The 18823-nt window shown below is 42.9% G+C and overlaps 2 protein-coding genes across 2 annotated transcripts; one reads left to right on the forward strand and one right to left on the reverse strand.

The window, feature by feature from the left end:
* Positions 1-1372: 1372 nt before the first annotated feature.
* LOC125009568 lies at positions 1373-9336 on the reverse strand. Its single transcript, XM_047587635.1, has 10 exons — positions 8912-9336; positions 8143-8783; positions 7006-7164; positions 6358-6472; positions 5589-6229; positions 4344-4613; positions 2889-2933; positions 2742-2798; positions 2433-2513; positions 1373-2251 (listed from the first exon to the last, which is right to left on the reverse strand). The coding sequence occupies exons 5-10, from the start codon at positions 6048-6050 to the stop codon at positions 2189-2191; spliced, it is 978 nt and encodes a 325-aa protein (XP_047443591.1). The 5' UTR covers positions 6051-6229; positions 6358-6472; positions 7006-7164; positions 8143-8783; positions 8912-9336; the 3' UTR covers positions 1373-2188.
* Positions 9337-16649: 7313 nt separating this feature from the next.
* LOC125020856 (uncharacterized transmembrane protein DDB_G0289901-like) lies at positions 16650-18191 on the forward strand. Its single transcript, XM_047606441.1, has one exon. The coding sequence runs from the start codon at positions 16650-16652 to the stop codon at positions 18189-18191; it is 1542 nt and encodes a 513-aa protein (XP_047462397.1).
* The last annotated feature ends 632 nt before the right edge of the window (positions 18192-18823 follow it).

Below are 18823 nucleotides of genomic sequence, written 5' to 3' on the forward strand. Positions count from 1 at the left end.
CAGGAACGTCTTGTTGGTCCAGAGTAGAATAATAAATATGGGTCCAAATGAGCTTCACTTTTACATGTGCACCCACATCTCTGCCAGTCAGTGAACTGTAGACCGAACACAACGATGGTGATGAAGACGCTGAGTTTATTTAAAGGAAAACTTATCAGGAAGTTCTTGTGTTCAGTCTGTTTCTGGCGAGAAACAGGTCCTTTAATGATGCGTTTGTGTTGCGCATCCTCAGAGACGACAGCAACGTTTCTCATCAGCTGATCAACACGAACGTAGGCTGTAGAGGAAACTGGCTGAGTGACTGATGCCTTTCTTCTTCTTCATGGTTTTCAAAGCTCTGAATGATGAAGGAGTCACAAACTCCACATTTTACGCCTTATACTGTATATATTAGATATACAGGCCTGTTCACTGGTTTGTTCAGTAAAATGAGCCAATATTCCATCTGAGGTTTCCTTGTTTCCAGTCTGTGCTGTGAGCTCCTTGTAACCAAATGCTACGATGCTAATGCTACCCTGCTAAAGAACAGAACCACTGCAGTTCTGAGATGTTGGTGGGTTTCCTCATATGAGCTGATGCTTCAGGTCCTGTTGGGTTACATGTGTTGTGAAGATCAGTCTGAAACCAGATCTCTAAACAATGACACCTGAGTCTGGACTGGAAACACTTCTAAACAGACGGACTCTAAATTCGCACCTTAATTTTCTAATATCGACTCATTTTTACTGAATAAACAAACACACGACTAAGACATTTCTGCTAATTTATTTCACTGACTCTTTGTCTACTTTAAGGATGTTTTGAGACATTTATGAGATATTTTTTATTTAAATGACTATGACTGTAATTTTTTTAAAATAATATTTTTTCCATCAAGAGAAATACTGCCTGGTCACAAAAAAACTAAATGTCTAGATGTCGAGTCTGAGCACTGATCAAAGTTTCTCCAGCTCCTCCCAAACTTTCTCTATGGGGTTCAGGTCTGGACTCTGGTCTGGTCTCATGTTCCCTCTTTCACTGTCTGAGCCCCATGAATCCTGGTGGTGTCGTCTTGGAACATGGAAGAAAAACTCCATGGATGGAAGAACTCTCAGCTTTATGTTCATTGTTACAGTTTTTACTTTAAGGGTGATTTTTCTATTCATGAGTGTTATTTAAACGTCTGTGTATTTATGGGTCTTTATTGTAATGACAGGATTTATTTCTTCCTGGTAGACCATGGTTCTCCACTGTCTCCACTTGACCCTTCTCGACCAGACTAACATCTTCTCCACCAGACTAACATCTCCTCCACCAGACTAACATCTTCTCCACCACCACGGGATGTGGAGGAAATGAGAAGCTGCTCATAAATAACTTGTTGAAGACGATGAACTAATGATCCACCAGGAGGTGCTGGACTATGAGCTCAGTTACATCCAGGTAGAGACTTTTATTTATTTAACACACACCACAGTAGAGATCAGTCAGGATCACACAGATATTCTTCACTACCACAAATAAACCTCTGGACATAATTCTGGTCTAACAGTGGTTCTGTATGAATGAAAGCAGTAATACACATATCACTATTCAAGTCAAATAAACACATTACTCCATGGCAGTACAACAGTAAACATGGGTTCATTTATCATACACTACTGCCCACTAGTGGCTACATAGCATAGCTGCACACAGGCACATTACGGTAGACAAGAAGACAAAGGATGTTCAGACTCATTATTTATCACTCATTAATTAAAACTATTTTACATTCATGCATCATTATGGACATTTCTGTTTATTTGGTCATTTTTTTCCTCTTCATCAGGCGTCATTTTGGCTGTTAGTGCATGTGTCACTTTTTTTTTGCAATAAAGTCTCTCTTAAAAAAGTATGAAATTCAACAAAATAGTAAAAAAAATCTAATAGGTCAACAGAACACTGCGAAAAAATGAAATTATTTTGAAGATTTTAACTCTTTAAATGCCAGTTTGATTACTGTTATTATTAGTTTTGGATGGCAGGGTCAGAATTTGGAGTAAACAACATAAAAGCATGGATCCATCCTGCATTTTACTAACAAGGTGTACCTAATAAAGTGGCCGGTGACTGTATATCAGATTAAATGTGTCAAGGCTTCAAAAAATATTTCTCTTGACCCGGCTCAGGGGAGGAAGTCTAACAGATGTTGTTCTGGCTGCAGAGACTAAACTGAATCAGTTATTGACTTCACTTGGAGCAAAACGACACCTCCGTCCTCATTTTCATCCTGGAAAACAAACAAAAAAATAAGTCTATATTATTTTTGAGACCAGCAGCGACATCTACTGGCCACAAGAGCAGACATGGAGCCATAAACAGTCTGATCAGCAGATCAACCGGAAATTTTTCAGGAAGTAAAGGAAGAAAGAGCAGCAGCCACAGTGATCATCACAACAACTCATACGTACTGTATTTGTAGCAGCGTTTGAATCCGCATCGATGGGTGAGTCCAGTTGTGACGGACGTCTGCTGTGATGAATCAATGGTTCCTACATCCAGGTAATTAACAGTGAACATGTGATCATCCTTCAGTTTACAGATTTTAAACTGTTAATAAAATTTAAAAAAGAAAAGGTTGCAGCTATATTGAAACCAGTGTTTTCCAGGTTTAATTAAAGGCTCTTTTATACTTTTTCCTTTGATCTATGTAAATAATGTGACAGCAGATCAGCTGGACTCTTTGGTTTCTGCAGTAATCCTGAATCAGTCATACATACTGAACTTGTAGCACCGTCGTTGTCGCCGGTGACCGACTCCATTTGTATGCCGACGTCCTGTTGGGATGGACGATATTAACAGTGACCATGTTTATATTTATATTTAGACACATTTAGATTCTAGTTATGGAGGAAAAGGTCACTCACCTTTGATGCTTCTGTTTTAGACTTCTTCTTTAACTCCCCTGATCCCTGTGAGGATTTTAAACTGTTAATAAAGTTAAAGACATTTATTTTGACCTTCACTGGTTAAACATATGAACTGTAAAACCAGGAAGTGAACAGGAAGTAAATGATGTCATGGAGTAAATGTTTCTGCAGATGTGGTTCCAGAACTCAGCATCAGGAGCAAATGCCAGATCTTTTTTCCCACTTTGATGTAGGTATGGATAGAGTTGTGTCAGATTGTAAAAAGATTTGATATATTCTTGAAAGCACTTTCTTTTTTTGTATGAATGTTAATCAGGTTCAAAATTGGTGGCTGTAAATCTAAGTTAATGGTTTTGATATTGCATTTTGCTTGAATTGATGATTTGAGTTGAAGTTATTCCAGAAACTAGTTTCTCCTGATGCTGTACTTCTGGACCAAGTGAGTAAACGGGACCAGTGTGTTGTTATGGATTAAGCGTTTAAATGTGTTATGCCTTTTTGTGACCATGTGGGAAGGTGGAGTGTGTTTTTTTATTACTGAGAAAGTCGGGATTGTTCCAGAGTGGTGTGAATTTGGAAGGTGCCAATGATGAGTTTGTGATTTTGTGGAATTTCCACCAGGCTGTCAGAGCTGCTGAAAGTGTTAACATTCTAAAACATTGATGCTGTTTTATCGTCTGACTGAGGAATGGGAGATCTGAGATAGTGATGTTATTGCAAGTTGCCTGTTCTATGTCTAACCAAGTGCTGTCTGATTGATGAAGGTGGATCCATTTTAGGATGTATTGTAGTTGGTTTGCCAGGTAGTAATTATAAAGGTTTGGTGCTAAAAGTCCGTGTGTCTTTGGTTTCTGTAAAGTTGTGAGTTTGATTCTTGCCATTTTATTTTTCCAGTAGAATTTGTTATAATCAAATCTAGTGATTTAAAGCATGATGTGCTGGGTTGAGGCAGAATCATTGTGAATAGATAGGTTGTTTTGGGAAGTATTGACATTTTAATCAGTGCTATACGGCCTAATAATGAAAGTGGTAAGTTCATCCAGCGGAGGAGACTGTCTGATACTGATTTCAGTAATGGTGTGTAATTTAGACTAAGCAACTCTGACAGCCTGGGGGAAATGTTGGTACCCAGATACGTGATGTGATTCGTGCATATAGGAATGGGAAGTGTCTGGGTTGCCATACCTCCGCTGTTACTGTATAGTGGGAGAACTGAGGATTTTTGCCAGTTAATGGAGTATTCAGAGATGTTAGAAAATGATTCAGTGGTTTTAATTGTCTCTTGAAGGGATGTGTGGGGGTTTTGTAAGAAAAGTAAGATATCATCTGCATAAAGGCGGATTTTGTGGTGCATGTTCTGTGATTGAATTTCCTTGATGTTGGAATTTCGGCATTTCTATGTTTTTATTGACAGAAGAGAAGCGGTGGTCGGGAGCTGACTGACTGAGTCACCTGGCGTAAAATGGCGTCTTCAACAATGTCCAAGCATCTCGTCCACTGCTCTTTATCCATGTAGTCCTCGACTCGTTTAGTCAACAGCTCCTTCTGTTTTTCTTTCATGGCCGTTGACACGACTTCGTCTCCGACCTCCAGAATCATCTCGTGAACCATGATTTGTTTGTCGCAGCCTTTGAATGTGCAGGTGTCGGCACAGATCATCCAGGCCGTCAGCAGGAAGGCCGCCACGAAGGTGACTGCAAGGAGTAAACTCACACCATAGAGCTGAAAGACAACAAGCAGGAGCAGGTTTCATCACGGCGGTACGCGACAGTTCAGGGTTCACATCGTGTTTTAGATCTGTGTGCTGGTCATGCTCTAGTTGGAAACTGAACCATGGAAACTCCATCCTCCTTCTGAAAAAGCCTTCCTACACATGTTGGTAACTTGGTTTCATTCAGAAATATCTATCACATGTATCAGACTCCTGCCTCCTTTATGGTGAAAGACTTCCTCCGTTTGTCTAAATGTGAGTCTGACAACATGCACCAACACTTCTAGAAATCATCAGTGACTGTGATCAGACAGGAACCGTTCACACGGAGACAGAAAAATACATGTTTACATCAGAGCATCGATCACTGTAGAACTTTACTCATGAAGACGAGCATCACATCTACTGGACACAGACCAGAGGAAGAGGAGGAGGAGGAGGAAGAGTTTCAGGAAGAAAGAAGTCGTACCTCCTCCTCCTTCTCCATGTCCTGAATGTCTTAGTCTTAGTCATCTTTGTTTCTCTACCACCATGTTTCTGCCTCTCCTGAAAAACTCCTCATCCTGATTTAGTTCATTTATTCAGATATTTACAGCAGCTAATCCCCAGGTAATAGAGCTCCAGGAGCTGACGTCACCCTGCACCGTTAATCACAACGCCGCCATGTTGGCGGGAAAATGCACTTCTCTGATGACCCTTCATCATGAAGCCTGACTGTGTCCATCTGGACCCCCAGACTCTCGATGCTTCCAATGACTCAAACCTGGGGCATGATAGTCTGTGATCTGTAACCTGTTGAGATTTACCTTGTTTTACCTGGTCATTTTGTATCTGTTTAAAATGCAGTAAAGATTTCCCGCCAATATGGCGGCGTCAACAAAAAAGTTACATGACGTCTGGAGCAGTATGAGAGAACTTCTGGGAGGTTGTTAGTCTTTAAAGCAGCTGTTCTCTATGAAGAAGAAGAAGTAGGAGAACAGACTTACCTTTGAATTCATCCTCATTTCTTTCACGGTCATGACTACACCTGAATCCGTTATGTCAGTCCCGGCTTCACACTGCAGGTCTGCCACTCTTTTGGGATTGGGATTGTGACAGCAGACAAACCACTCTCCGTCGATGAGGACACATGCAGCCCACAGCAGACCGACACACAGAGCCCTGGTGATGCGACGCAACAGGACGCAGATAAAATGACACGTGTAGTACTTGGTTGTGAACCTCCACGCTCTCTGGAAGGGCATGTCCGTCAAGAGCATCATGGTGGACACGACCAGACACGGCAAAGTGATGTAGGCGGCGCAGAAAGCGGCTTGGGGTTGACAAGAGCATGGAAACTTGTTCTCAAGTGCAGTGGAGCTGAAGACCAGCGCGCTGAAAACAAAGGCGTTGGCATTGTCTTTGACCTGACCAAGGAACTGCTTCAGAGGTGAAACGAGTGCCTGCATCTTTGGAGTTCAGTTTCTGTGACCTGCAGCCAACACCACCCACGAGCTTCTTCTTTGCACAGGAAAGAGCATCAGTGTGGACAACGAGCAGCGTTGTTTAAGTTCTCGTTCTTTCAGTCGCCTGGTCGCTGCTTGTTCTTCTCTCCAGGTGAATATCTTCTCTAGTCCACAGTTTGATCCTTCAAACATCGACGTTAGAGCAGCCAAACAACGATCCAGAGTCAGAGTGAGAAACCAAAGAAAAGACAGTTCAGATCAGTGATAATAACAGTCAGATATGCAGTGAATGAAGCAGAGAAACACTCACCTGAGGCCTATTCTTCAGTGCAGTGATTATAATCTCCTCAGCTGCTGTTTGTCAGACTGATGCTCCACAGCAGAAGAACAGGAACATGAACTCTGATCTGAGTAACTTGTCTCGTCTGCCCACAGCGTTAAGAAAAGCATCAGAGTCGTGTAAACACTGAAGGTGAAACTCACAGCGACTGAGATGAAGATGCAGATTCTGCTAAGAGCTGCACCATCAAGACCACAAACACTTCCTGTTTTCTTTCCAGCTGTGGTAAAATAAAGTCTTTTGTTCTGAAGAAGATTGAGATCTTATTGAGATTATTTCTAAAAGTTTGAATCTTTCCATTGAATCAGGAATGAGAGACTAAAGATCAATTGTTCTTTGAAATCTATTGGATAAAGTCTCAGACACTAACAGCACTGTGACTTCAGATGTTTAAGAGCCAAGTTCATTATTCATCTTCAGTAGAAAGTTGTCAACCGAGACCTTGAGCTCGCGCCATCTGTACCCACAGGAAATCCACTTCCTGTTTTTACAGTTTATACCACAAGTATCTCAATGATCAAGCTACTTAGAAAATAAATATGATTTATTCAACACCTTGTTGAGTATGCCACCAATAATTAAGGGGAGGGGGTACAATCTTTTACTAGCAAGGTGTACCTAATACATGACTTTGTCTCCGACCTCCAGAATCATCTCGTGAACCATGATTTGTTTGTTGCAGCCTTTGAATGTGCATGTGTCGGCACAGATCATCCAGGCCGTCAGCAGGAAGGCCGCCACGAAGGTGACTGCAAGGAGTAAACTCACACCATAGAGCTGAAAGACAACAAGCAGGAGCAGGTTTCATCACGGCGGTACGCGACAGTTCAGGGTTCACATCGTGTTTTAGATCTGTGTGCTGGTCATGCTCTAGTTGGAAACTGAACCATGGAAACTCCATCCTCCTTCTGAAAACGCCTTCCTACACATGTTGGTAACTTGGTTTCATTCAGAAATATCTATCACATATATCAGACTCCTGCCTCCTTTAAGGTGAAAGACTTCCTCCGTTTGTCTAAATGTGAGTCTGACAACATGCACCAACACTTCTAGAAATCATCAGTGACTGTGATCAGACAGGAACCGTTCACACGGAGACAGAAAAATACATGTTTACATCAGAGCATCAATCACTGTAGAACTTTACTCATGAAGACGAGCATCACATCTACTGGACACAGACCAGAGGAAGAGGAGGAGGAGGAGGAGGAGGAGTTTCAGGAAGAAAGAAGTCGTACCTCCTCCTCCTTCTCCATGTCCTGAATGTCTGAGTCTTAGTCATCTTTGTTTCTCTACCACCATGTTTCTGCCTCTCCTGAAAAACTCCTCATCCTGATTTAGTTCATTTATTCAGATATTTACAGCAGCTAATCCCCAGGTAATAGAGCTCCAGGAGCTGACGTCACCCTGCACCGTTAATCACAACGCCGCCATGTTGGCGGGAAAATGCACTTCTCTGATGACCCTTCATCATGAAGCCTGGCTGTGTCCATCTGGACCCCCAGACTCTCAATGCTTCCAATGACTCAAACCTGGGGCATGATAGTCTGTGATCTGTAACCTGTTGAGATTTACCTTGTTTTACCTGGTCATTTTGTATCTGTTTAAAATGCAGTAAAGATTTCCCGCCAATATGGCGGCGTCAACAAAAAAGTTACATGACGTCTGGAGCAGTATGAGAGAACTTCTGGGAGGTTGTTAGTCTTTAAAGCAGCTGTTCTCTATGAAGAAGAAGAAGTAGGAGAACAGACTTACCTTTGAATTCATCCTCATTTCTTTCACGGTCATGACTACACCTGAATCCGTTATGTCAGTCCCGGCTTCGCACTGCAGGTCTGCCACTCTTTTGGGATTGGGATTGTGACAGCAGACAAACCACTCTCCGTCGATGAGGACACATGCAGCCCACAGCAGACCGACACACAGAGCCCTGGTGATGCGACGCAACAGGACGCAGATAAAATGACACGTGTAGTACTTGGTTGTGAACCTCTACGCTCTCTGGAAGGGCATGTCCGTCAAGAGCATCATGGTGGACACGACCAGACACGGCAAAGTGATGTAGGCGGCGCAGAAAGCGGCTTGGGGTTGACAAGAGCATGGAAACTTGTTCTCAAGTGCAGTGGAGCTGAAGACCAGCGCGCTGAAAACAAAGGCGTTGACATTGTCTTTGACCTGACCAAGGAACTGCTTCAGAGGTGAAACGAGGGCCTGCATCTTTGGAGTTCAGTTTCTGTGACCTGCAGCCAACACCACCCACGAGCTTCTTCTTTGCACAGGAAAGAGCATCAGTGTGGACAACGAGCAGCATTGTTTAAGTTCTCGTTCTTTCGGTCGCCTGGTTGCTGCTTGTTCTTCTCTCCAGGTGAATATCTTCTCTAGTCCACAGTTTGATCCTTCAAACATCGACGTTAGAGCAGCCAAACAACGATCCAGAGTCAGAGTGAGAAACCAAAGAAAAGACAGTTCAGATCAGTGATAATAACATTCAGATATGCAGTGAATGAAGCAGAGAAACACTCACCTGAAGCTTATACTTCAGTGCAGAACAACAGGAACATGAACACTGATCTGAGTAACTCGTCTCGTCTGCCCACAGCGTTAAGAAAAGCATCAGAGTCGTGTAAACACTGAAGGTGAAGCTCACAGCGACTGAGATGAAGATGCAGATTCTGCTAAGAGCTGCACCATCAAGACCACAAACACTTCCTGTTTTCTTTCCAGCTGTGGTAAAATAAAGTCTTTTGTTCTGAAGAAGATTGAGATCTTATTGAGATTATTTCTAAAAGTTTGAATCTTTCCATTGAATCAGGAATGAGAGACTAAAGATCAATTGTTCTTTGAAATCTATTGGATGAAGTCTCAGACACTAACAGCACTGTGGCTTCAGATGTTTATGAGCCAAGTTCATTAATTCATCTTAAGTAGAAAGTTGTCAACCGAGACCTTGAGCTCGTGCCATCTGTACCCACAGGAAACCTACTTACTGTTTTCACAGTTTATACCACAAGTACCTCAATGATTGAGCTACTTAGAAAATAAATATGATTTATTCAACACAAAATACTTGTAGACTATGATACACCCTTTATAGAAGTGAACCTCTGGAATTAAACCAGAGTCCATAAGTCCAGACTCAGGTCCTGGTTTAGTTTCTATAAATCAGGGATTTGTCTCATGTTTGTGTTGAAGTGTGTGATGACAACAGATCAAAGGAGCTTTGTGAGGAGCTCAGAAAAAGAGCTGTTGTTGCTCATCAGGCTGGAAAAGGTTCCACAACCATCTGTAAAGAGTCTGGAAGCCACAAATAATCCACAGAGAGTTAGACAGATTGAAGACGACTGTTCCCCTTCACAGGAGTGGTCCACCAACAAACATCACTCCATCATAGTGGGAGAGGAACCAGAGGAACCCAGGGGAACTTCTAAGCAGCTAAAGGCCTCTCTCACATTGGCTGATGTTCATGTTGATGAATCCACTCAACAACCAAAGACACTGCTCTCTGTCCACAAAGAACATCTGGGACAATGTTTAGTGGACAGATGAGACCAGAGTAGAATAGTTTATTGATTTATTTATTTATTTTTAAATACAATACATACAATACAAACATGAACAACAAAGAACACACAAACAATGTGTATTTGTGTGTGTGTGTGCGTGCGCGCAGATGTGCGTGTGAGACCTATCACAACCTGCATGTTCACCAGTCAACACAACAACACAGGAACAATAATAATCATCACATTGTTATCCATACTATAGCAACGATATACAATGAACACACGAAGCAAAACAATGCCTCCATCAATAAGCACCAAAAAAAAGAAAGCAATTATGATAATAAACAAAACAAACAAAACCAACAGACACATACAAAACAAACAACAATTATAGCGACAACAACCACTGAAAGTGAAGGACAGTGAGAGACAGTGAGAGACAGTGAGAGACAGTGGGGTTTGATTTGTTTATTCAGTCTATTCCTAATCACTTCAATGTGGTTTTCTGGGCCCCCGCTGACCCACTGGGAACCAGCCCAAGGGCCCCCGCACCCTCCAGCCCCTGCCCCCCGCCCCCCACAGGGGCCCGCGTGTTTTTCTTTTTGTTTTGTTTTTTGTAGTTGCTGATGTTGCATGTTTGTATTTGTGAATGAATGTAGTGCATTAAAAATTAAAAATGAAGATGGAGGTTGCCATGTTTGCTGTTTGCATGTGAGTCGTCCAGGGCAGAGAGGGGAGGGGCCAGAGGCTGGGAACAGCAAAGTATAGGGAGAGGACTGAGGATTTTTGCCAGTTAATAGAGCATTCAGAGATGTTAGAAAATGATTCAGTGGTTTTAATTGTCTCTTGAAGGGATGTGTGGGGGTTTTGTAAGAAAAGTAAGATATCATCTGCATAAAGGCGGATTTTGTGGTGTATGTTCTGTGACTGAATTCCCTTGATGTTGGAATTTAGTGTATGGCTGTGGCTAGGGGTTCAATGAATATTGTAAACAGGAAGGGAGAGAGTGGGCATCCTTGCCTAGTTCCCCTGTGAAGTGTGAAAGGTTGTGAAGTTAGTCCATTGGGGATAACAGTGGCAGAAGGTGCTGTATCTAGAATTTTTATCCAGTTAATAAATGATTCCCCAAGGCAAATTTATACATAGTTGATATGAAAAATGACCAGTTAACCCTGTCAAATGCCTTTTCTGCATCTAGTGTGGTAATGATGGTTTGTACATGGTGCTTGGAGGAGATGTTGTAGAGTCTGCGTGTGTTGTTGGAGGAGTGTCTGCCTTTAATGTAACCGGTCTGGTCTGGATGGATTATGGATGGCATTACTTTTTCTAGTCTGTATGCAAGTGCTTTGGTGATAATTTTGATGTCGGCGTTTATGAGAGAGAATGGACGGTAGCTTGAGGGTAGGGATGGGTCTTTGCCGGGTTTTAGAACCACTGAAATTATGGCTGTATTCACTGTTGGTGGCAATTTTGCGGATTGTTTTATTTCAATAATAAGTCTTGTGAAGAGTGGGGTGTCAGAAGTGCTTATAGAACTCAGCAGGGAAGCCACCCGGTCCAGGTGATTTGTTGTTAGGCATGAGTTCCAGAGCATGGAATAATTCTTCTGTAGTCAATGGATCTTCAAGTATGGCAGATTGATCGGGAGAAAGTTGTGGTGTAGTGACATCATTAAAAAAGGACTTGATCTGGTCTTGAGCAGGTTTATTTCAGATGAATATAGTTTTGTATAAAAGTCTTTAAAGATTTTATTGATTTCCAGCAGTGCTTGTGTTGGCTTCCCTGCTGAGTCCTTGATGACGAGGATGGACGTTTTTTCTTTGTTTGCTCTGATTAAGTTTGCTAAGTATTTTCCAGATTTGTTGCTATGGTGAAATTGTTCTTGTCGGAGTCTGTGTATGAGGAATTTGGTTTTCTTATTTATTATATCATTTAATTGTGATTTGTATTTCCTGAGCTCACTCTGTATATCTTCTTCTGGATTATTCATAATAATATTTTCAAGGTGTGTGATTTTTTGTTCCAGTTTAGTTTCTTCTTCCTGTTCCTTCTTTTTGTTGTGAGTAGAAAATGAAATGATGATACCTCTTAAGACTGCTTTACCTGTTTCCCACAGAAGTGATGGAGATGACTTTGGGGAATCATTTATTTCTAGGAAGGATGCCCACTCCTTTTTAATGAGCTTGTCGAAATCTGGATTACTGAGGATCGATGTGTTGAAGCGCAATCTGGGGCTAGATTTAGGTAGACTGAGTCTCTGCCATGTGAATGTTACTGGTGCGTGGTCACTCATGGTTATAGGATTAATCTTGGAATCTATGATATGTGGGATTATTGAGTTACTAGTAAGGAAGTAGTCGATTCGTGAAAATGACTGGTGAACTGGTGAAAAGAACAAATATTGTTTTGAGGATGGGTGTTGTACACGCCAACCATCGCCAAGACCAATATCACTCATGAACTGTTTTATTGTGTCTGTGGATTGCCAGTTGCATTTATTTGTGGTGTTACTTCTGTCTATTGATGGGTTAATGACTGTGTTGAAGTCTCCTCCTATTATTATGGGACTATTTGAGTTGGCGATAATGGAGAAGAAGAAGTTATTGAAAAAGGATGGGTTATCAGAATCTGGACCATAAATATTGCCGATTCTTAGTGGTTTGTTATTGATTGTAATATTTATTATAATGAAACGTCCTTCCGGGTCAGTAATAGTGGAGTTGTGAATGAATGAGATTTGGTTATGTATCAATATAGCTACTCCTCTTTGCTTTGTATTGTAGTGGGCTGAGAATACTTGGTTAAATTGCGGTGATAGCAGCTTGTTATAGTCTGTTTTGGAGAGATGAGTTTCCTGTAGTAAACATATGTCTGCTTTTAACTTTATTAACTGGTTGAATATTTTGTTTTTCTTTGGCTGAGAACCAATTCCACAGATATTGCAAGTAACAACTTTAGCTGAGGCAACATAGTAACATGGGTTATTTATATTTTTTTAAAACAGTTGTTTTAACAGTTTTTTTTAACTTATCTTTGAATAGTTGACCATCAATGTAAAGTTTGTCCATTGTTATGACTGCTCGCTTACCTTCCTTCATCATCTGCTTGCAGATGGGGAATAGCTGCTTGCGTCTGTGGTTGATTTCTGTTGGATACTGGTTGTTGAGTCCGTAGTCCGTTCCTTGGAGTTGTCTGCCTTGTCGTTGGACCAGTTCTTTTTGTTTGAAGTGCTTGAATTTTGCGATGATGGGCCGGGGTCGGGTGGTGTTTGAGTGTTTTTGTCCCAGACGGTGAACGCGGTGAAAGGTGATGTTGTTGACGGTGTCCGTGGGAAGTTGCAGTTGTTTAATCATGAAGTCCTTGATTGTTTTTTTTGGGTTCGTCTGTGTGTGGTTCTGGAATGCCGGTAAAAATCAAATTGTCCCTCATGCTGTGCATCTGCAAGTCCAGGATGGTTTCTTTCATGATTTTATTTTCTGTGGTGACTGTAGCGAGTTGGGAGGTGACGGAGGAAAGTTGGGAAGACATCGTGGTTGCGTATTCCAGGCAATGTCGCAGGTTTTGAAATTCTTTGTGTAGAACTTCGATGAGTGCCACTCTGCCATCCAGTCCGGTGAGTTTATTCTCAATAGATATTAGCATGTCTTTAACCGGTGCAGCACAGTTGTGTCGGTGATTAAGGTGATGACGTAGAGATGGGTGAAGCTGGTGAGTCGGGTGTGCGTGTTTTTTTGGATTTTTGAGAGTGTCCCATGTTGCAGAGTCGGTTGTAACAATCGTCAATGTATGTCTCAAGGTTTTCCAGGTCTGCGGCGTAATCCGGTTTATTGAGTGAGAAATGAAAAAAAGAGAAAAAAAGATTAAATAAATGGAAAGTTTGTGCATGCTCAGGTGTATCGCAGGTGTCTAGCAGCAGGCCGCCATGTTGCGTGTACGCACCGTCTCTCGAGAGTTTGCGGTCACAGCGCCATCTTGAGCAGGTGCACCCATAGTTTGGTTTAAATGTTTGGGCATCGTCATGTTTGGAGATGAACCAACACTGCATTCCAGCATCAGAACCTCATCCCTCCATGAAACATGGGGGCGCTAATGTCCTGGTTTTGGGCCGGTTCTGCTGCATCTGCTCATCACTCAGCTGGTTCTGTTCTGGGACCAGATTCCTGCTAAACCCTGATCAGCTGTTACCACAAACATTCAGTCTAAAGGACCCGACAACACGATCAACACTGGACACATTTGCACATTGTTTGTCCTCACAGAATTATACAGTGGTGGAAAATCGTTTTTGAACACCTAAACATTTTACACAATCTCAAATATTATTGTTGAAAAAAAATTTTTTTATGTTTTACACAAACAAATATTAATCATATTCTGTTTATAGTTTACAAGAAAAACTAACAAAACTAAACTCTTAACAGTTTCAATGTGTCAGTTCTCAACATTGTCTGCATTAAACTTAACAAATGACAGAGAATGTGTTCAACACTGAACAAAAAATAAACATTTGCATCATCAAATTAATATTTCACCATTAGCAGCAGTAGAGCTTTAATCCTGGCTCCATGTTCCCACCAGCCCTTCACACTGTTCAGGCCTAATCTAATCTTCTTCCAGGTCCTGACTGTCCAGTCCTTGTGTTCTTGGGTCTAACCTCTTTCTCTCATTGATCAGGGGCTTCTTCACAGCCTTGTAGGACCTTAATCCATGATCTAAAAGTCCACCACGTACAGTGAGGCTGGAACACTGGACACCAGTTTGGTTTGACCACTGCTGCTGGAGCTCCTGTGATGTCATTGGCTGGTTTCCCTGCACATGTGGATCAGGATAAGGTCATTGGTTGCCGTAGAAACCCTTGGACGCCCAGATGTTGGTTCGTCTGTACTTCTGCAGAGTGGATCCAGCTGATGAAGGACTGGATCCGTTTGATCCTGGTGATCTGGAGGCAGCTGGACCTTCCTGGCTGAGAACCTGGATCTTCAGGCGTGTTTCCTACGTTAGGTTCCTTGTTTTAGACATTTTAGTCTCTGGAGAACTTTCAAATGTTCTGGCTTTATATAGACAGGAAGTACAGCAGCAGAAGTTTTAAGTTAACTTTTAAAAGCACATTCATTAGTGGATCACAGGAACCAAAATGATCCAATACATTACTGATGTATTTTTATGGAACCAATCAATTTTAAGTTTTTAATGGCAGTTTTAGTATTTTGTCTGTGACTGACCTAAAAGAAATTATACTTGAAGACCTAAAAGTGAAAGTGATTCTTAATGCAATATTTCATAAATGCATGGGGTGTCTAAAAACATCTTTTCACCACTGCATGTAAAATATATTGAGCTTGTAAACACTCGTAGCTTTGGAAACGGTTCTGTAAAGAAGAACAAAGGCATCAGTCATTCAGTCAGTTTCCCTCTACAGACCATGTTTGTGTTCAACTGATGAGAATTGTTGCTGTCGTCTCTGTTATGACTGGTCTGGGGGAGGAAGCATCAGGACACGCAGCACAAACACATCATTACACAACCTATTTGTCTGTAGTCACAGACTGAACACCAACCATGCGGGACTTCTTGAAAAAGTTTCCCTTTCAGAAAATCAGCATCTTCGTCACCATCGTTGTGAGTTTCACCTACAATGTTCTTCTGGACAGAGATGTGGCTTGCACTTGTGAAAATGTAAACCGTGACTGTGGCGTCTACATGGGTCTGCCAGTTGGAATCATTTTAATCTTAATCCTCTGGACGGACAAGACTTTTCAGAGAGTCGGCAGATACGCATGTGATCCATGTTCACCTTCGTCTCAACCTTCAGCTTCATCTCCAGGTCAAAATAAAGCTTCATCTTCAGCTTCATCTCCAGGTCAAAATGCAGCTTCATCTTCAGCTTCATCTCCAGGTCAAAATGAAGCTTCATCTTAAGCTTCATCTCCAGGTCAAAATGCAGCTTCATCTACTTCTTCATCTCTAGGTCAAAATGCAGCTTCATCTTCAGCTTCATCTCCAGGTCAAAATAAAGCTTCATCTTCAGCTTCATCTCCAGGTCAAAATGAAGCTTCTTCTTCATCACCAGGTCAAAATGAAGATTCATCACCTTCTTCATCTCCAGGTCAAAATAAAGCTTCAGGTTGTGAATTAAAGCGTTGTGGATTGTTTGGAGTGTTATTCAGCCACCTCCTGGAGGCAGCTCTAGTCGGTCTGCTCTGGATTGTCACTGTGTTAATTGATGGAGACTGGTGGGTCTGTTGTCAGAATGATCATTATAAGGAATATCCCCATTTAGCCTGCACAGATAAAAACAACATCACAGTTAAGGAACAAGTGATCATTTCTCAACTAAAGAATACATCACGGGTGAGTTTGAACTTGTTTTATACTCTCCAGATATCGATGTCGTCTTATTCTGTCAGAGGAACACAGTAATATTAAGATTCACATCTTTATGTATTTATTTTTAATTTATTTTTTTGTCAGATGTATGGCTTCAGTGGGCTCCTTGGTGTTGTCTTCGTGGCTTCACTACTGTCTTGTGGATGGAGGAAATGCTGTAGAAACTGCCGTGAGACATGGGGTCCTTGTGACCGATTCTGCCAGAGTTGTTGTGATGGAGGTGTTGTGTATGAACAGATTCTTTTAGAAGAAGGGGAAACTGTGCAGGAAGAAATTTTGAGAAAAGCAGCAAAAGGAGGAATAACTAAAGCCATGTATGAGAAAATAGATGGAAACAGAGACTGGAAAGAATGTCTTCATGTTACTGATGAAATGGTCGACACCTCAGAGAAACCAGAACTAACTGAAGAACAACTAAAGCAGTGGAACGAGTGGAAAAACCGTGGTAATGGGGGCAACAACAGTGGTAATGGGGGCAACAATGGTGGTAATGGGGGCAGCAACGGTGGTAATGGGGGCAACAACGGCGATAATGCGGGCAACAACAGCGGTAATGGAGGCAAAAACGGTGGTAATGGGGGCAGCAACGCCGGTAATGGGGGCAGCAACGGTGGTGATGGGGACGGTGGTAATGGAGGCAGCGACGGCGGTAATGGGGGCAGCAACGGCGGTAATGGGGGCAACAACGGCGGTAACGGGGGCAGCAACAGTGGTAATGGGGACAGCAACGGCGGTAATGGGGGCAACAATGGCGGTAATGGGGGCAACAACGGCGGTAATGGGGGCAACAACGGCGGTAATGGGGGAAGCAACGGCGGTAATGGGGGCAACGACGGTAGTAATGGGGGCAACGACGGTAGTAATGGGGGCAATAATGGCGGTAATGGGGGCAACAACGGCGGTAATGGGGGCAGCAATGGCGGTAATGGGGGAAGCAACGGCGGTAATGGAGGCAACAACGGTGGTAATGGGGGCAACAATGGCGGTAATGGGGGCAACAACGGCGGTAATGGGGGCAGCAATGGCGGTAATGGGGGCAACAACGGCGGTAATGGGGGCAGCAACCCCGGTAATGGAGGCAACAACGGTGGTAATGGGGACGGTGGTAATGGAGGCAGCAACGGTGGTAATGGGGGCAACAACGGCAGTAATGGGGACAGCAACGGCGGTAATGGGGGCAGCAATGGCGGTAATGGGGGAAGCAACGGCGGTAATGGGGGCAACGACGGTAGTAATGGGGGCAACAATGGCGGTAATGGGGGCAACAACGGCGGTAATGGGGGCAGCAATGGCGGTAATGGGGGAAGCAACGGCGGTAATGGAGGCAACAACGGTGGTAATGGGGGCAACAATGGCGGTAATGGGGGCAGCAATGGCGGTAATGGGGGCAACAACGGCGGTAATGGGGGCAACAACGGCGGTAATGGGGGCAGCAATGGCGGTAATGGGGGCAACAACAGCGGTAATGGGGGCAGCAACCCCGGTAATGGAGGCAACAACGGTGGTAATGGGGACGGTGGTAATGGAGGCAGCAACGGTGGTAATGGGGGCAACAACGGCGGTAATGGGGGCAACAACGGCGGTAATGGGGGCAACAATGGCGGTAATGGGGGCAGCAATGGCGGTAATGGGGGCAACAACAGCGGTAATGGGGGCAGCAACGGTGGTAATGGGGACGGTGGTAATGGAGGCAGCAACGGTGGTAATGGGGGCAACAACGGCGGTAATGGGGACAGCAACGGCGGTAATGGGGGCAACAATGGCGGTAATGGGGGCAACAACGGCGGTAATGGGGGCAACGACGGTAGTAATGGGGGCAACAATGGCGGTAATGGGGGCAACAATGGCGGTAATGGGGGCAACAACGGCGGTAATGGGGGCAGCAACGACAGGGACGTCATCACCAGGAACTAACTAACTAATTGATACGTGATTTGTTTCTGACCTAATCTGCTGGTGTGTGTGTGTGTGTGTGTGTGTGTGTGTGTGTATGTATATGTATATGTATATGTGTGTGTATATATATATATATATATATATATATATATATATATATATATATATAGAGAGAGAGAGAGAGAGAGAGAGAGAGAGAGAAAGAGAGAGATGAAACCTTTTGTGTTTTTAACTAGTTTCCATTTCAGATTCATTCTTTCTTTTCTTAATGTTGATTTTTTTATGTAAATGTTTGTATCCAGTCGTTTAACTTTTTCTTTACTACATTATTCATACATTATTCATGTTCCTTTTATTCACTTTCATTTTACTCTGTAGAAAATAGTAGAAATAAACATTTGAAAAACTGTGTTTGTTCAGACTTTTGACTCAAACACTGAAATCACATGTAACTGAGATCAGACACAGTCGCAGCGTCAACATAAAGAAAGTCCTACTGTCACGACAGAACTGAGGAGGAAGATCAGAAACTACCAAGATGGCAGCAGGAGAGGTTTGTGAGAGAGTTAGTTAGAGTCAGAGGAACCAGGAGGACACCTGGTGGATGGATGGAGAGGGACGGGAGGCGGAGCTACAAAACAGAAACTGAA

This window comes from Mugil cephalus, chromosome 1 (genome assembly GCF_022458985.1).
Source record: "Mugil cephalus isolate CIBA_MC_2020 chromosome 1, CIBA_Mcephalus_1.1, whole genome shotgun sequence".
NCBI classification, from domain to species: Eukaryota; Metazoa; Chordata; class Actinopteri; order Mugiliformes; family Mugilidae; genus Mugil; species Mugil cephalus.